Raw genomic sequence first — 16,540 nt, 5'->3', positions numbered from 1 at the left:
GTGTGTGTGTGTGTGTGTGTGTGTGTGTGTGTGTGTGTGTGTGAGTGTGTGTAGCAAATGTATGCATACCTGTTGTGGTGGCCTCCAAAGCAGTCTGTTAGTGACAGCCCTGTTATTGTTTCTCTGTAGTGATGTCTGCTCCTCAGGGTCCTTCTTCCCCAGCTTCTCTGTCGTCAAGGTGACGGGGGGCGGGCTGGGGGAAGCAGGAGAGAGGAACGGGGAGTCTGGAGTGGAAAGTACATTTCCCAGAGGCCTTCCTCCTCGCAGGTCCCGAATGGTCCTCTTCAGGGAACGATACCTGACAACAGCCAGAAGGGGAGGATGTTCCGTGTATAGATGGTCCATATGGGAATGGCTGACAGAAAATCTACTATGTCGTACAGGTCATTCGGGAAAGTATTCAGACCCCTTGACTTTTTCCACATTTTGTTACGTTACAGCGTTATTCTAAAATTGATTAAATAGTTTTTCCCCCCCCCTCATCAATCTACACACAATACCCCATAATGACAAAGCAAAATGTTTTTTTATTTTTTTGCCATTAAAAAAATAAATAATTATGCACGTAATCCATTTACTTAAGTATTCAGACCATTTACTCAGTACTTTGATGAAGCACCTTTGGCAGTGATTACAGCCTCGAGTGGTCTTGGGTATTACGCTACAAGCTTGGCACACCTGTATTTGGGGAGATTCTCCCATTCTTCTCTGCAGATCCCCTCAAGCTCTGTCAGGTTGGATGGGGAGTGTCGCTGCACAGCTATTTTCAGGTCTCTCCAGAGATGTTCGATCGGGTTCAAGTTCGTGCTCTGGCTGGGCCACTCAAGTACATTCAGAGACTTGTCCCGAAGCCACTGCAGCATTGTCTTGGCTGTGTGCTTAGGGTCGTTGTCATGTTGGAAGGGGAACCTTCGCCCCAGTTTGAGTTCCTGAGTGCTCTGGAGCAGATCTTCATCAAGGATCTCTCTGTACTTTGCTCCGTTCATCTTTCCCTCCCTCGATCCTGACTAGTCTCCCAGTCCCTGCTGCTGAAAAACATCCCCACAGTATGATGCTGCCACCACCATGCTTCACCGTAGGGATGGTGCCAGGTTTCCTCCAGACGTGACACTTGGCATTCAGGTCAAAGAATTCAATCTTGGTTTCATCAGACTAGATAATCTTGTTTCTCATGGTCTGAGAGTCTTTACGTAACTTTAGCAAACTCCAAGTGGGCTGTCGTTTGCCTTTTACTAAAGAACTGATTGGTGGAGTGAACATCAGATTCTTGGTCACCTCCCTGACCAAGGCCCTTCTCCCCCAATTGCTCAGTTTGGTCGGGCGGCCAGCTCTAGGAAGAGTCTTTGTGGTTCCAAACTTCTTACATTTAAGAATGAGGGAGGCTACAGTGTTCTTGGGGAAATTCAATTGATTGGACATGATTTGGAAAGGCACACACCCGTCTATATAAGGTTCCAGTTGACAGTGCATGTCAGAGCAAAAACCAAGACATGAAGTCGAAGGAATTGTCCGTAGAGCTCCGAGACAGGATTGTGTTTGAGGCACAGATCTGGGGAAGAGGGTACCAAAACATTTCTGCAGCATTGAAGGTCCCCAAGTGGCCTCCAACATTCTTAATAAATGGAAGAAGTTTGAAACCCCCAAGACTCTTCCTACATGTCTCCTCTACCCAAAATTACAACCAACTAATTGCTGCATTACCACAAAAATGGAAGAGGCAAGTAGAACGGAGAAAAAAGTAAGGAACTTGTCTGTCGGCCCTGCATTAAAGAACAGAAATGGTTAAAGAAAATTGTGATGAATAAAAACATATACCAATTAAGGATCAACAAAAATGTACAGCTGTGCCATATAAATTGCAAAATAGTTGGGAAGAGATTTTCGATGTACCCATTCCATGGCACATGGTTTATGAATTGACACGCAAAACAACGTCGGATTCAAAACTTAAACTTTCTCAATTTAAATGATTATACAAACGTCTTGCAATCAATAGAATGTTATATATATATGGGGGATACAATCTTCCCAGCTCTGCAGATTCTGCTGTGAGGAGGCAAAGTCATTAGATCATTTATTTTGGTACTGTCCATATCTAGTTCGTTTTTGGTCACAGGTCGGGGAATGGCTGTAGAATTGCAACATTTGCCTAGACCTAACGCTGCAGATAGCAATACTGAGTGATTTGAAAAGTCATAGTCAATCAATAATATAATAATTATTTTAGTTTGCCAAAAGGCACCTAAAGGACTCTCAGACCATGAGAAACAAGATTCTCTAGTCTGATGAAACCAAGATTGAATTATTTGGCCTGAATGCCAAGCATCACATCTGGAGGAAACCTGGCATCATCCCTATGGTGAAGCATGGTGGTTGCAGCATCATGCTGTGGGGATGTTTTTCAGTGGCAGGGACAGGGAGACTAGTCAGGATCAAGGCAAAGATGATTGGAGCAAAGTACAGAGAGATCCTTGAAGGAAACCTGCTCCAGAGCACTCAGGACCTCAGACTGGGATGACGGTTCACCTTCCAACAGGACAATGACCCTAAGCACCCAGCCAAGACAATGCAGGAATGGCTTCGGGACAAGTCTCCGAATATCCCTGAGTGGCCCAAGTCAGAGCCCGGACTTGAACCTGATCAATCATCTCTGGAGAGACCTGAAAATAGCTGACAGAGCTTGAGAGGATCTGCAGAGAAGAACGGGAGAAACTCCCCAAATACAGGTGTGCCAAGCTTGTAACGTCATACCCAAGAAGACTCGAGGCTGTAATCACTGCCAAAGGTGCTTAACAAAGTACTGAGTAAGTCTGATATTTCATTTTTCATTTTTAATAAATTAGCAAAAATCTCTAAAAACATGTTTTTTTTATTTGTCATTAGGGGTATTGTGTGTAGATTGATGAGGGGGGAAAACGATTAATCAACTTTACATTAAGACTAGCGTAACAAAATGTGGAAAAAGTCAAGGGGTTTGAATACTTTCCAAAGACTTTCTGAGACTCAAATAATTCATTTGATGATACAGCAGTAGAAATACAAGGATATAACATCTATAGAAGAGACACAAATGCTTATGGGGTAAGTGTTGCTATATATATATATATATATATTCAGAGCCATATCCCTGTAATGCTTAGAGAAGATCTTATGTCAAGTGTTATTGAAGTGTTGTGGTTGCAGGTTCACTTGGCACATCTAAAGCCTCTTCTTTTAGGGTGTTTCTATAGGCCACCAAGTGCTAACAGTCATTATCTAAATAATGTGTGTGAAATACTTGATAGTGTGTATGTGATGTAAACAGAGAGGTCTACTTTCTTGGGGACCTGAATATTGACTGGTTTTCATCAAGCTGTCCGCTCAAGACGAACATTCTCATTGTAACCAGTGCGTGTGGGTGTCAGTGGTGTTCACCAGAATGTGGTAGGGATCATCATCGTCTTCATCATCCCACCAAGCCTCGTGATTGTGGTCAATGTGTCCGTGGGAAACTGTCCTCAGTGCAGTAACCATGCTCTCTCAGATGTGGTATCCCACCTGTTAATACCTCTTTTCTATAACTTTGTGTGAAATCTATTATTGCAACGGCAAGTAAAATATACCCTTTGTGTTTTATAGAAATGCAAGGTATTTAATGTAAATGATTTTATGCTTACTGCTAATGTTTTTTTATACTGTTCATTTTTTCTAAAAATACATTTGAAGTATATATATATATATATATATTTTTTTTTTTAATGGTCTAGGGGGAGTGTATGAATAATTGAAGATAATAATATATAATAACGCAGAGGACTAGAGGTCAATCGGGAATTAACGATCAATGGAAATATATATATTTTTTCAGTTCAACATCTGGTTCGAATCTGTGTAGGGGTTTCAGGCCTGGACTCATCGCTACTTGTGACAAGATCTCATTGGTCTGAATGGTCTATACATTGAGCCTGAAACAGGACACTTGTTATTTGGCCATTGGCCCAATTTTACTGCAAGGAATTCTAATTGGTCAACCACAGGCTAGGGTTGGGGGTTATAATTTACATCCTGTCCCCTTTGTTCTGTGGAGAAAACTGAGGACAGGGAAGAATGAACAAGCACCTGTTAAGGCTCCATGGATTGATGAGGAATTGAAAAACGGTATGGTTGAAAGAGATGGGGAAAAAGGAGTGGCTAATAAGTCTAGCTGCAGTCTGACTGGCCGGAATTATGTGACTCAACTCAACAAAAAGAAGAAGAAACTATATTATGAGGCCAAGATCAGTGATAATAAAGAATGATGGAAAAAAATTATAGTCAGAAAGACAAATTCAACTCCATCTTTCATCGAATCAGAAGCTTATTCATCACAAAATCATTTGATGTTGCTAATTATTTAAAATGATTACTTAATTGGCAAAGTGGGCAAACTTAGGCAGGAAATACCAAGAACGAACAGTGAGCCACCTTATTCATGCTTAAAAAAAACAAAACGAAAGAAAAGCATTGCAAGTTTGAATTTTGTAAAATTAGTGTGGGAGATGGAAAAAAATTACTGTTATCGATCAATAATGACAAACCTCCTGGCATTGACAACATCGATGGAAAGCTACGGAGGATGGTAGCTGACTATAGCCACTCCTATCTGTCATATCTTTAATCTGAACCTTTGTCCCCAGGCCTGGCGGGAAGCCAAAGTACTTCCGAATCCAAGAAAAAAAAAAGACACACACATATACACTAAAGCAGCCTTTACTGGTTCTAACAGCAGACCTATAAGCTTGCTGTCAGGTCTTAGCAAACTGTTGGGGGGAAAAATGGTGTTTGACCAAATACAATGCTATTTCTCTGTAAACAAATTAACAACAGTCTTTCAGCATGCGTATAGAGAAGGGCAGTCAATATGTACTGCACTGACACAAATGATGACGATTGGTTTAAAGAAATTGATAATAAGAAGATTGTGGTAGCTGTACTGTTAGATGTCAGTACAGCCTTTGATATTATTGACCCCAACCTGTTGTTGACAAAACTTATGTGTTATGGCTTTTCAAACTCTGCAATATCGTGGATTCAGAGCTATCTAATAGAACTCAACGTTTTTTCTTTAACGGAAGCTTCTCTAAATGTCAAACATGTAGGGTGTGGTGTACCGCAGGGCGGCTCTCTAGGCCCTCTACTCTTTTCTATGTTAACCAATGACCTGCCACTGGCATTAAAACAAAGCATGTGTGTCTATGTATGCTGATAATTCAACCATACACGCATCAGCAACAATAGCTTATGAAGTCACTGAAACCCTTAACAAAGAGTTGCAGTCTGTTTTGGAATGGATGGCCTGTAATAAACTGGTCCTGAAAGCACTAAAACTATTTGGTTTTGGGTACAAATCATTCCCTAAGTTCTAGACCTCAGCTGAATCTGGTAATGAATGACGTGGCTGTTGAACAAGTTGAGACTAAATTACTTGGTGTTACCATAGATTGTAAACTGTCATGGTCAAAACATATAGATTCAATGGTTGTAAAGATGGGGAGAGGTCTGTCCAAAATAAAGAGATTTGATACCACACTCCAAAAAGCAAGTCCTCTAAGCTGAAATGTGTATAGGTGCGGAGCTAAGCTATGTATAGGTGCGGAGCTATTGTGAAATAGCACAGTTACAAGTGGAAATCAAACTGGATGGACAACAGAAATAGAGGAAGGACTAAGAACAAACAAGAGAGAACTATTATAAAGTAGACTGTGTCTGTAAATGTGTATAAGATGTATAAATTGAAGGTAAAAACAGAAATGTTTATCAGTTTACTCCAATTGGGGGATCGGTGGTAGGGTTTGCAGGGAATAATAATAAAGGTATACTCTTTAAAAAAAAGTATGTATGTCTATGTAGGTATGTGTATGTATATATGTGTATATGTATGCATACGTGAATGGATATATATATTTACCCMAAAAAATATGGGGGATTGGAAATGATGCAGACAATTACATTGGAAACAACATTCTTTCCGCAATATTAAGCTGATCCACCCCCCCAGGAAAAAAATAATAATAATAAAAATAAAAAAAAGTCCTCTAAGCTCTACTTTTGTCTTATCTTGATTATTGTACAGTCGTGTGGTCGAGTGCTGCAAGGAAAGACCTAGTTAAGCTGCAGCTGGCCCAGAACAGAGCAACACGTCTTACTCTTCATTGTAATCAGAGGGCTGATATAAATACTATGCATGCCAGTCTCTCTTGGCCAAGAGACTGACTGCATCACTTCTTTTTATATTAAAGTCCTGTTTTTACCAAGCCTGTTCTGCTCATCTACAAGTAAACCTGACATTTCCAAGTACTGAGTATAACTGAACCTGTTGTTTAAGATCCAAGAGTATAACTGAACCTGTTGTTTAAGATCCCAGAGTATAACTGAACCTGTTATTTAAGATCCCAGAGTATAACTGAACCTGTTGTTTAAGATCCCAGAGTATAACTGAACCTGTTGTTTAAGATCCCAGAGTATAACTGAACCTGTTTTTGAGATCCCAGAGTATAACTGAAACCTGTTTAAGATCCCAGAGTATAATGAACCTTGTTGTTTTAAGATCCCAGAGTATAACTGAACCTGTTGTTTGAGATCCCAGAGTATAACTGAACCTGTTTAAGATCCCAGAGTATAACTGAACCTGTTTAAGATCCCAGAGTATAACTGAACCTGTTTAAGATCCCAGAGTATAACTATAGACTGCTAATAAGGCTGATCTGTAATTTAATGGAACGCTAGATCTGTACCAAGTTGTAGGGATCGTACCATTTCAAAACACATTTGAAAAAGACAGAGTCTGCAGTAACCTAGGAGATTTTCAGACTGTTTTTGGAAGCTCCTCTATTCCTGTTGCTTTTCTTGTTATTGCTTTCGTCAAAAGCCTTCCAACTTCCTCCATTGTAAAGGATTCATTCAGGAATGAGTTTGAGGTTTATCCAGCCCAATTTCCAACCGATTCTTTAAGTTACAAGTATAATTTAAGTCCTCATCAAAACACAGATGGTATACTGTTGCCTGAAAATAAGTTAGCAAAACCATTCTTCCAGTTATCCATTACACAATTCCTCTGATGATCAAGTTCACCATTTTCCAGTATGATTTCAATTTTTTTGTAACTCTTTTTGTATCCGCTTATTAATTAAATTATTAAATTATATTAATTAATTTAATTCCAAAATTGCTGAAGGTTGTTAATTTGCGGTTGTTGGGAGATGCAGGGCTTGGCTCCTTCTGAATCTCCTTTTATACATTGTCTAAGTCTACATTGTCTAAGTCTACATTGTCTAAGTCTACACAGCTTTCCTTTTCTCAGCGCCCCTACAGTACTAGCTGACACAGAGGCTCACGTAACTTCAAACCGCAACGTTTAATCGAAAAAGTAGAATACAGACCATTTCTCACAAACCCATTGAGGTGAGCCGTCTTACTTTTTGAGCCACAGAGTCCCCAGCACTATGGAAACCAGGACGGTGAGCAGAGACACCCCGATGAGGAGGTAATGAGGTAGGTCCAACTCCATGCTGGAAGTGACAAACGAGACTTTAGGTACACACAAGCACACAAGATAGGTCCCACTATGTACTTGACTTTCAGACATATAAGTATTCACATAAGATTACATCGAGGTATAGGCTTAAATTCCATTTCAGGTGAACTCACTTGGATAATTGGGTGGTTGAATTGTTCAAGGAGGTCATCATGTCATCCAGACACTCATCCTTGTTCATGTAGACAGACAGGATGTCAGTGACGAGTCAGAAGTCCTTGTTAAAAAAAACAGAGACCTCCACCTACCTACTTGTCTAAGCCTACCTGTCCTCTCAAAAAGGGCCCCTGGTGAGGATACATCTGTTTCATAACACACTGCACAAAAAAAAAAAAAGTAAACCGGCACTGCCCAACAATAGACTTGGACAACGTCTAGACCTAACTCACAGAATGATTCTCTGTAGATAACAGTGATAGCAGGCTATCTGCTTTTCTCCGAGACCCCCTGAAGAGAAGACACCCATTGAGAGGAAATAGAATACATCATATCCTGTGTTAATGGAGTCAGAAGGACRGGTTTTTTGTTTGCTCAAGAACCACACAGCACGGAGGGGAAATGCACAGTAGCACCCCGTGGTTTTCAAAACCCCTGACGCGGAGACCGAGCTGGCTGACTGACAGAGACACTTACAGCATCTATACAAATGAACACTTAGGTCCACGAAATGTTGAGGAACTATTCGTATCGTATGACCTTTTTCCCAGATCGATATAATGAATAGGAATGATATGATCTATATGGAGGAGTACGAAGCAGACAGCCAAATAGACAAACTTCTTCAGTTGGAAGTAGATGCTTCACAGTGGAGCTCGGTCCCATCTGCGTCCCAAATGGCACCCCATTTCCTATACAGTGACACTACTTTTGACCAGGGCCCATAGGGCTCTATGAAAGGAATAGGTTGTCATTTAGGACGCAACCCCGCTGTCTGTAGAGTTTTTTGGGTCAGGCATAAATAACATGCTGCGAGTCTTTGTTTCGGGGGAAGTAACCGTTCTGTTCCGACCACCACAACTGCTAGCTGGTCTGTTCTGCAGAAAGTGACACGGGCTAAAAGTGGAAGGTTAGGGTTTCCGCTCACAGATACTAACTCAACTCACAATACCTAGACCTACAGGATGGGGCTGCTGCAAGCATGACTGGAGCACTCACACTCTGACACACACACACACACACACACAACTGCACGCACACACACACACACACACGTCAGACAACTGCACGCACACACACAAGAAAACCAACCCATCAACTTTATGCCTTAATTGCATCTGTTGTATTGAATGTGTTGCTTGGATATTAGTTACAGATCAACAGTTTCATCACACCATATACAACTACAGTATTTTTTTTTTTTTATTTTTTTTTTTACAGTTCATATTCAAATGCATCTGTTTTAATGGCTTATTTACAAAACACTTTTGTACATTTTCAATGTCAGTGCAATATCACTTTAATTCTTTAAACACTTTTTTTTTTTACAAAATAAAAAGATAATTTCAATTAATTACATCTCTTTCTAAACATAAGGAGGACAAAAAGTAATAATTTCAGTAGTAGATCTGCACTATGTGCCAACGGGTCATACCATCCTGCCACAGAGGGGGGGGGGGGGGGGTGTAACACTGGTCAGTTAATAAATTAGCCCTGGGCTTCACAGGATTGAAATGCTCATGGGGAGTGTTTAAAAAAAAGAATAATGTTTTCTGCCTGGCCTGGAATCAGAACTAAATGTAGCTGACTGGATCTGAGGTGAACCAGTAGGGCCATGGGTTCCAGGATGGCATCTCTGTGCTCGCTGCTGGTAAAGAGTGCTGAAGATGTGGTAAAGGGCAAGGTATAAAATGCCACCCTATTCCCTACCTGGCGCACTACTTTTGACCAGAGCCCTAGTCAAAAAGTAGGGCACGACATAGGGGATAGGGTGCTGTTTCTGACGCAAGTCTTAATTTCCTGTCTAGCTTAAATTTGTCTCAGCGCAGGGTACATCTAGCCCATACAGCAGAGGGTCTAGAGCCACTGCATCTCTACAAACCAAGTCCAAAATAGGGCACTCCAAAGGGTATATGGGGGATGCCATTTGGGACTCGGCTCAAGCAAAATGTAGAAAGCCGCTTTGTTTGACTCGGATATGCGGTTCAGATATCCACACTAACTCACTACTTAGTATGAAGCAATGTATTGGGCAGGCATTCTAAGTGCTACTGTGTGCTAGTGTAAACATTGGAACATGGGACTGTTCTATTGGAATGAAGTGACGTACATTGTATATACAAAAGTATGGACACCCTTTCAAATGAGAGGATTTGGCTATTTCAGTCACACCTGTTGCTGACAGGTGTATAAATATTGAGCACACAGCCATGCAATCTCCATAGACAAACATTGGCAGTAGAATGGGCCTTACTTGAAGAGCTCAGTGACTTTCAAATGTGGCACCGTCATAAGATGCTCGTTAAATTTCTGCCCTGCTAGAGCTTCCACGGTCAACTGTAAGTGCAGCTCACCTGTGAAGTGGTAGGCCACACAAGCTCACTACCGAGTTCCAAACTGCCTCTGGAAGCAATGTCAGCACAAGAACCGTTCGTCGGGAGCTTCATGAAATGGGTTTCCATGGCCGAGCAGCCGCACACAAGCCTAACATCACCATGCGCAATGACAAGCATCGGCTGGAGTGGTGTAAAGCTCTCAGCCATTGGACGAATTTGGGTTTGGCGGATTTCATGTTTGGTGGAGAAGGAATCATGGTTCGGGCCCCTTAGTTCTAGTGAAGGTAAATCTTAACGCTACAGCATACAATGACATTCTAGATGATTCTGTGCTTCCAACTTTGTGGCAACAGTTTGGGGAAGGCCCTTTCCTGTTTCAGCATGACAATGCACCCGTGCACAAAGTGAGGTCCATACAGAAATGGTTTGTCGAGATCGGTGTGGAAGAACTTGACTGGCCTGCACAGAGCCCTGACCTTAACCCCATCGAACACCTTTGGGATGATTTGGAACTCCGACTGGGAGCCAGGCCTAATCGCCCAACATCAGTGCCCGACCTCACTAATGCTCTTGTGGCTGAATGGAAGCAAGTCCCAGCAGCAATGTTTCAACATCTAGTGGAAAGCCTTCCCAGAAGACTGCAGGCTGTTATAGCAACAAAAGGCGTGACCAACTCTATATTAACGCCCATGATTTTGAATGGGATTTTTCGACCAGGAGGTGTCCACATACTTGGTCATGTAGAGTGTATTTAAAATATTGGACAAAATTCCCTATAACATTCAATAGTTGTACATCGTGGGGGGGGGGGGGGGGGAGAAAAATATTTAAAAAAGACAAAAGAATGTTCAGTAATTCAATCTGCATTAATTTCACAATACATTTTCTGACAAGGAAAATAACATTTCATTCAACGACAGAAATTTTATCCAGTGCATCCATGATGATCATTATTCCCCCCCCCCCAAACATAGAGCAGCAACAACTTTTGAAGGGGGTCAGGGGCTTTAAAATCACCTAGCTCAATCCCCTAGCAATTCAACTAGCAAATCCCCTAGCATTCAACTAGCAATCAGCATTCAACTAGCTTCGCAATTCAACTAGCAATCCCCTAGCATTCAACTAGCAATCAATCCCTAGCATTCACCTAGCATTCAACTAGCATTCAACTAGCAATCCCCTAGCATTCAACTAGCAATCCCCTAGCATTCACCTAGCATTCAACTAGCAATCCCCTAGCATTCAACTAGCATTCAACTAGCAATCCCCTAGCATTCACCTAGCATGCATTCACCCAGCAATCCCCTAGCAATCACCTAGCATTCACCTAGCATTCACCTAGCATTCACCTAGCATGAATCTGGAACTTGCTTGGAGGACAACCTCACGATAAGAGAACGTTTAGAAATCATAAATAATGAGAACCGTCGAGTATTGTATTGTTTTCCAGGGAAGAATCAGGCATCTGTTCACAGCGGTGACGTAAAAACATGGCCGCTCTACAGAAGAGCTGCTACTAAAAGCCAGACAAAAACCAAAATATAAATAATGACTTTAAAGTTAAGGTGAAATAAAATAAAGTGGTTCAGGTGCATTCTTCCAGTACACTGGGTCTGTTTGAATACTTCAGAAATACGTCCTTCCTTMCTTAAGGTAATCACATATCTATAAGTGATTGGATAGCTATAATCGAAGGTTACCACCATGGTACTTTCACCTACCCAACCACTTCAGCTCTGTGATTACTTCAAGGAATGTAGGAAGGATGCATTTCTCAAGTATTGGAACAAAAAAGGGCAACGTCTCCTCTGACAGTCCACTGAACTAAAATCTCCTGATAATGCAGTCTTTCTGTCCAAATCGGTCATCACTAGTTACCACAGCCACAATGTCATTATTATGGCTAAACACCATCGATTTCTAAAACTTCTCTTCTTAAAAATCTGTTTTTAAACCTAACCACACTGCTAACTTTATGCCTAAACCTTAAAATCAAGAACAAAAAGCCAATAGCCAATTTTGACTTTGTGCCTGTGGTAACTAGTGACAACCGCCCCCCAATCCGGTTTGATTTTTCTCAGAGCACTAAAATGTGAGCCTTTGATTGGCCAGTAGAATCTGTGTAACACTTTGGCTTGACTATATGTCACATCTCTGCCAACTCGACATGGAAACACATGTAAGACAGACAGAGAAGCAGACATTTGGCTAGCGGCTTGGCCACAAGTCATGAACAGATCAAGCGATGGTTTACTTCACGTGCACTACCGTAGAGTCTTCCTAGTGTTGTTAAAAAGACGCCATGACACCCGTCAGCATACCTGCCATGAAACGTGGGTAATCACTAACCATCATAGTGTGTTATGACATATTATATCATACTTATGACAGCGCACTTTAAGTAGTGTTTTACCACAGATTATTTTATCTAGCAGCTGATGGAAATGATAAAAACATGGTATTGTTGAGAGAGAGTGGAGCAGTGAGGACTAGCTACAACATGGTATTGTTGAGAGAGTGGAGCGGTGAGGACTAGCTACAACATGGTATTGTTGAGAGAGAGAGTGGAGCGGTGAGGACTAGATACAACATGGTATTGTTGAGAGAGTGGAGCGGTGAGGACTAGCTACAACATGGACATTTGACAGGCAGTCCTAGCCTGCATCCCAAGTGGCACCCTACTCCCTATGGGCCCAGGTCACAAGTAGTGCACTGTAAATGAATAGGGTACATCCCAGATGGCACCCTATTCCCTAGTGCACTACTTGTGACCTGGGCCCATAGGGAATAGGGTGCCATCTGGGATGTACCCTATTCATTTACAGTATCAGACTAACTCCCTACAACGTACTGTACACAAACAGTAGAGATGACAACAACCTTTAAATGAACCAAATTGTGCATTAAAAAAAATACATCTCTATAAAATAAGTATTTGGAGAAAGATAAAACAAATTTAAAAAAAAAAAAATATATATATATATATATGAATCTTTGAAACATTCTCTATGGCACCTGTCCAGAACATAACCCAGATTTAAACTCAAGCTTGTGAGTTAAAACGACTACAATTGTTAGGGGTACATTGATCAGCAATTGCACATTTTGGTTTTGACAGTTGCTTGGCAAGGGGCCAAATTCAGGTCAAACACCTCGATTTTGTGGAATCTTTCTTCATAAAGGGAGATCATCATTTTTTTTGAAGTGCGTGCTCGCGCGTGTGTTTGTGGACATCAAAAGAGGAAGTGTGTGAGGTTTTAATACTGTCAACAGATATTTTACTGTTCCAATTGGCCAATGACATGCAAGCGACAGTGAGGTAGCAATATGAGTTGTTTTTGTACTGACAGTACCCTTGGAGAACCCCTTTATCAATAAAACAACAGTCATCTTCATCCTACCGTTACCGTATAGAATTATAGAGCCAGACATTGTGTAGGTGTGTGAACATATTTTGATGGCTGCAGGGGGAGGAAAATGCACAACAGGAAAGCAATCTCAGCTTATGTGATGACAATCCAACACACACACATACAAGGGGGGGGGGTTTCCTCAGGCTAAATATACAACAGTTTAGTGCTTTACGTGGGGCTTAAATGTTGTTCTCTTGGCAAAAAAAAATCTTTCAAAACAACAAGGAGGTCTCCACCGACAGTTCGTGATGACCATTTTGTGGTTCTTGGCGCCCAGTGACTGGCTGAAGAAGAAGCGTTGTGTAATTTCCTTTCCATACGTGTATGGCTGAGTGGGTCGGTTCAGAGTTACAGGCAGAGTGTTGAGGGGTAGGTGGGTCGGTTCAGAGTTACAGGCAGAGTGTTGAGGGGTAGGTGGGTCGGTCCAGAGTTACAGGCAGAGTGTTGAGGGGTAGGTGGGTCGGTCTCTTTCAGTCCTGGTGATGTTTGCATCTATTTCAACTGCGATCATGACCAGTAGTTTATCCCATTGTTGAAAACCCAAACCGAACAAGTACATTAACAGAACAGGGGTAATAAAACACACAGAAACAACGAAACCCAGAGCGAAGCATATATTTAACTACTAATTCCATAAAGTGCAACAATTTACACCAACACCTGACCATGCCTACCAGGTAGGTATGATGGCAAACTGTTTTACTGAGCACATATCACTCCTCATCTCTCACTCTCTTATTGTGTCTCCACAGCCTCTCCAGCTTCAGGCAGGGAAGTCAGCCGCTCCTCTTCCATCAGCATTAGCCAGCAGCCCCTGCAGCAGCCCCAAGACAGGAGGAGGTCAGGGGGAACGAGGCACACAGACAGACCCGAGCCTCAGGCTTCCCCAGCTGGGCAGCCGTCAACGGGCCTCCTCCAGAACAGCAAGGAGAACCTGGAGGAGGTACCAGGGAGGGGCGGCAGGACTCGACAACACGACCCAGGGAGGGAAGACTGCAGGCGGACACGGAGGGTGGGCTCGTGAGGAGGGGGAGCCGACCGGAGATGTTCCACCACAGACGCATTTAACAGCCATCAGTGACGTCATCGGTGCAGTGAACGGGGACAAGCGGTGGCGCATAGCAACGCGGCTACAGCGCACGGAGGCCAGTACGATCGCCCACTGTGAAACCTAGAGACGCCCGCCCCCGCTCTGCTTCACCAAAAGAGACCAACAGCCTGGAGAAACATCTACAAGCTGTATGCTATTTCAGTGAGGCTTCCAAAACTGCTTGGAGGTTAGCCTCCTAACCTACTACCTCAGGAAGATTGATTTAGTTAATATAGTTAAGTTTAATATATATATATGTATGTAATGTATGTCGATGTGTGGTTGTGTGTGTGTTGTGTGTGTGGTGTTGTATATTGTGTTGTGTAATATAGATATGTTGTATATAGAATAAGTATACTATATCTACTATATTATATAGATGAGATTCCTCAGAACCGCTTGTGAGGAGACCCATGTGAGCGCCTGGCTGGAGGTCATTTTGCAGGGGCTCTGGCAGTGCTCCTCTTGCACAAAGGCAGAGGTGCGTCCTGCTGCTGCGGTGGTTGCCCTCCTACGGCCTCCTCCACGGTGCTCTTGATGTAAGGCCTGTCTCCTGGTAAACGCCTTCCATGCGTCTGGGATACTACGCTGTACAGACCAGCAAACCTTTCCTTGCACAGGCTCGGCATTGATGTTGCCATCCTGATGAAGCCTGCCTACCTAGCCATTGTGTGGGTTATATACTCCGTCTCATGCTTACCACTAGACGGTGAGAGCACCGCCAGCATATCAAAAGTGACCAAACAATCAGCCAGGAAGCATCAAGGAACTGAGAAGTGGTACGTGTCACCACCTGCAGAAATCAACTCCTTTATGGGGTGGTCTTGCTAATTGCCTATAATTTCCACTTGTTTGTCTATTCCATTTGCACAACAAGGCATGTGAAATGTTATTGGTCAATCAGTTGTTGGCTTCCTAAGTGGACAGTTTTGATTTCACACAGAAGTGTGATTGACTTGGAGTTACATTGTGTTTTGTTTAAAGTGTTCCCTTTATTTTTTTTGAGGCCAGTGTATATAGTAATTAGGTTTGGTTTAAATTATACTATATATATAGTTAGATATTTTGGGTCCCCGACTGACTCTAGAAGGTTGGTGTAAGATTAGAAATCCTCTACGCCCCAAAATGGACCCTATTCCTTATATAGTATAACTACTTTTGACCAGGATGGCACCCTACTTCCCTTATATAGTTATCTACTATTTGACCAGGGCTGGCCACCCTATCTCCCTATATAGTATAGTACTCATTTGAGCATAGCCCATATTGTGTTATTTAATGAGGTGTCTCTCTCTCTCTCTCTCTCTCTCTCTCCACAGTTGCCATCTCAGGTATCAATGGGAAGGAGGACACTATGTGACCTTATGCCAAAAACCCCAACAACAAATGGTACTGTTACAATGACAGCAGATTTGTAAAGGTAAGAAAACACCACACACAACACACACACACACACACTTCATCCTCTACTAATAGTAATATAATCTACGCAAACCATTTTAGTCACTTTAAAAGACTAGACATGCTCTTTCAAGTGCGTAACTTGTTTTGCCGTATCCTCCCCCTAGGAAGTGCAACTACAAGAGGAGAATGGACACGGCATTCGGCCTATCCTGTTCTATGAGCAGCAAGGCAGTGGACTACTCTCAGTTCTGCCAAGACTGAACGGCAAGAAAGATGGCCGACACCACTAGCATGACGAGGACTTTGAGTCTGACTACAAGAAGTACTGGTGTCCTCCAGTGATCAGGATCACACCCTCGACCACCCACCCAACCCACCTACCCCCCAACACTCTGCTGCCTGTAAACTCTGAACCGACCCACCTACCCTCAACACTCCTGCCTGTAACTCTGGACGGCGACCCATCCTACCCCTTCAACACTCTGCCTGTAAAACTCTGGAACCGACCCAACTACCCCTCACATCTGCCTGTACTCTGGACCGACCCACCTACCCTTCCAACACTCTGCCTTAACTACTTGACACCGAC

The 16,540-nt window shown here is 42.5% G+C and overlaps 1 protein-coding gene across 1 annotated transcript in view; it reads right to left on the bottom strand.

The window, feature by feature from the left end:
- LOC112073237 (uncharacterized) overlaps window positions 1-8,145 on the bottom strand; it is a 12,394-nt gene extending 4,249 nt beyond the window's left edge. The window contains exons 1-3 of the mRNA XM_024140566.2: window positions 7,666-8,145; window positions 7,434-7,526; window positions 70-298 (exon numbers count right to left, since the gene is read on the bottom strand). Of these exons, the coding sequence (XP_023996334.2) occupies window positions 70-298; window positions 7,434-7,526; window positions 7,666-7,733 (390 nt within the window). The 5' untranslated portion in view covers window positions 7,734-8,145. The remainder of the gene's footprint in view (window positions 1-69; window positions 299-7,433; window positions 7,527-7,665) is intronic.
- Window positions 8,146-16,540: the final 8,395 nt, after the last annotated feature.

The sequence above is a fragment of the Salvelinus sp. IW2-2015 genome, unplaced genomic scaffold, assembly GCF_002910315.2.
Source record: "Salvelinus sp. IW2-2015 unplaced genomic scaffold, ASM291031v2 Un_scaffold2192, whole genome shotgun sequence".
Taxonomy (NCBI): Eukaryota; Metazoa; Chordata; class Actinopteri; order Salmoniformes; family Salmonidae; genus Salvelinus; species Salvelinus sp. IW2-2015.
Note: the sequence above shows the minus strand (reverse complement) of the source record. Positions and strands in the feature narration are given on the sequence as shown.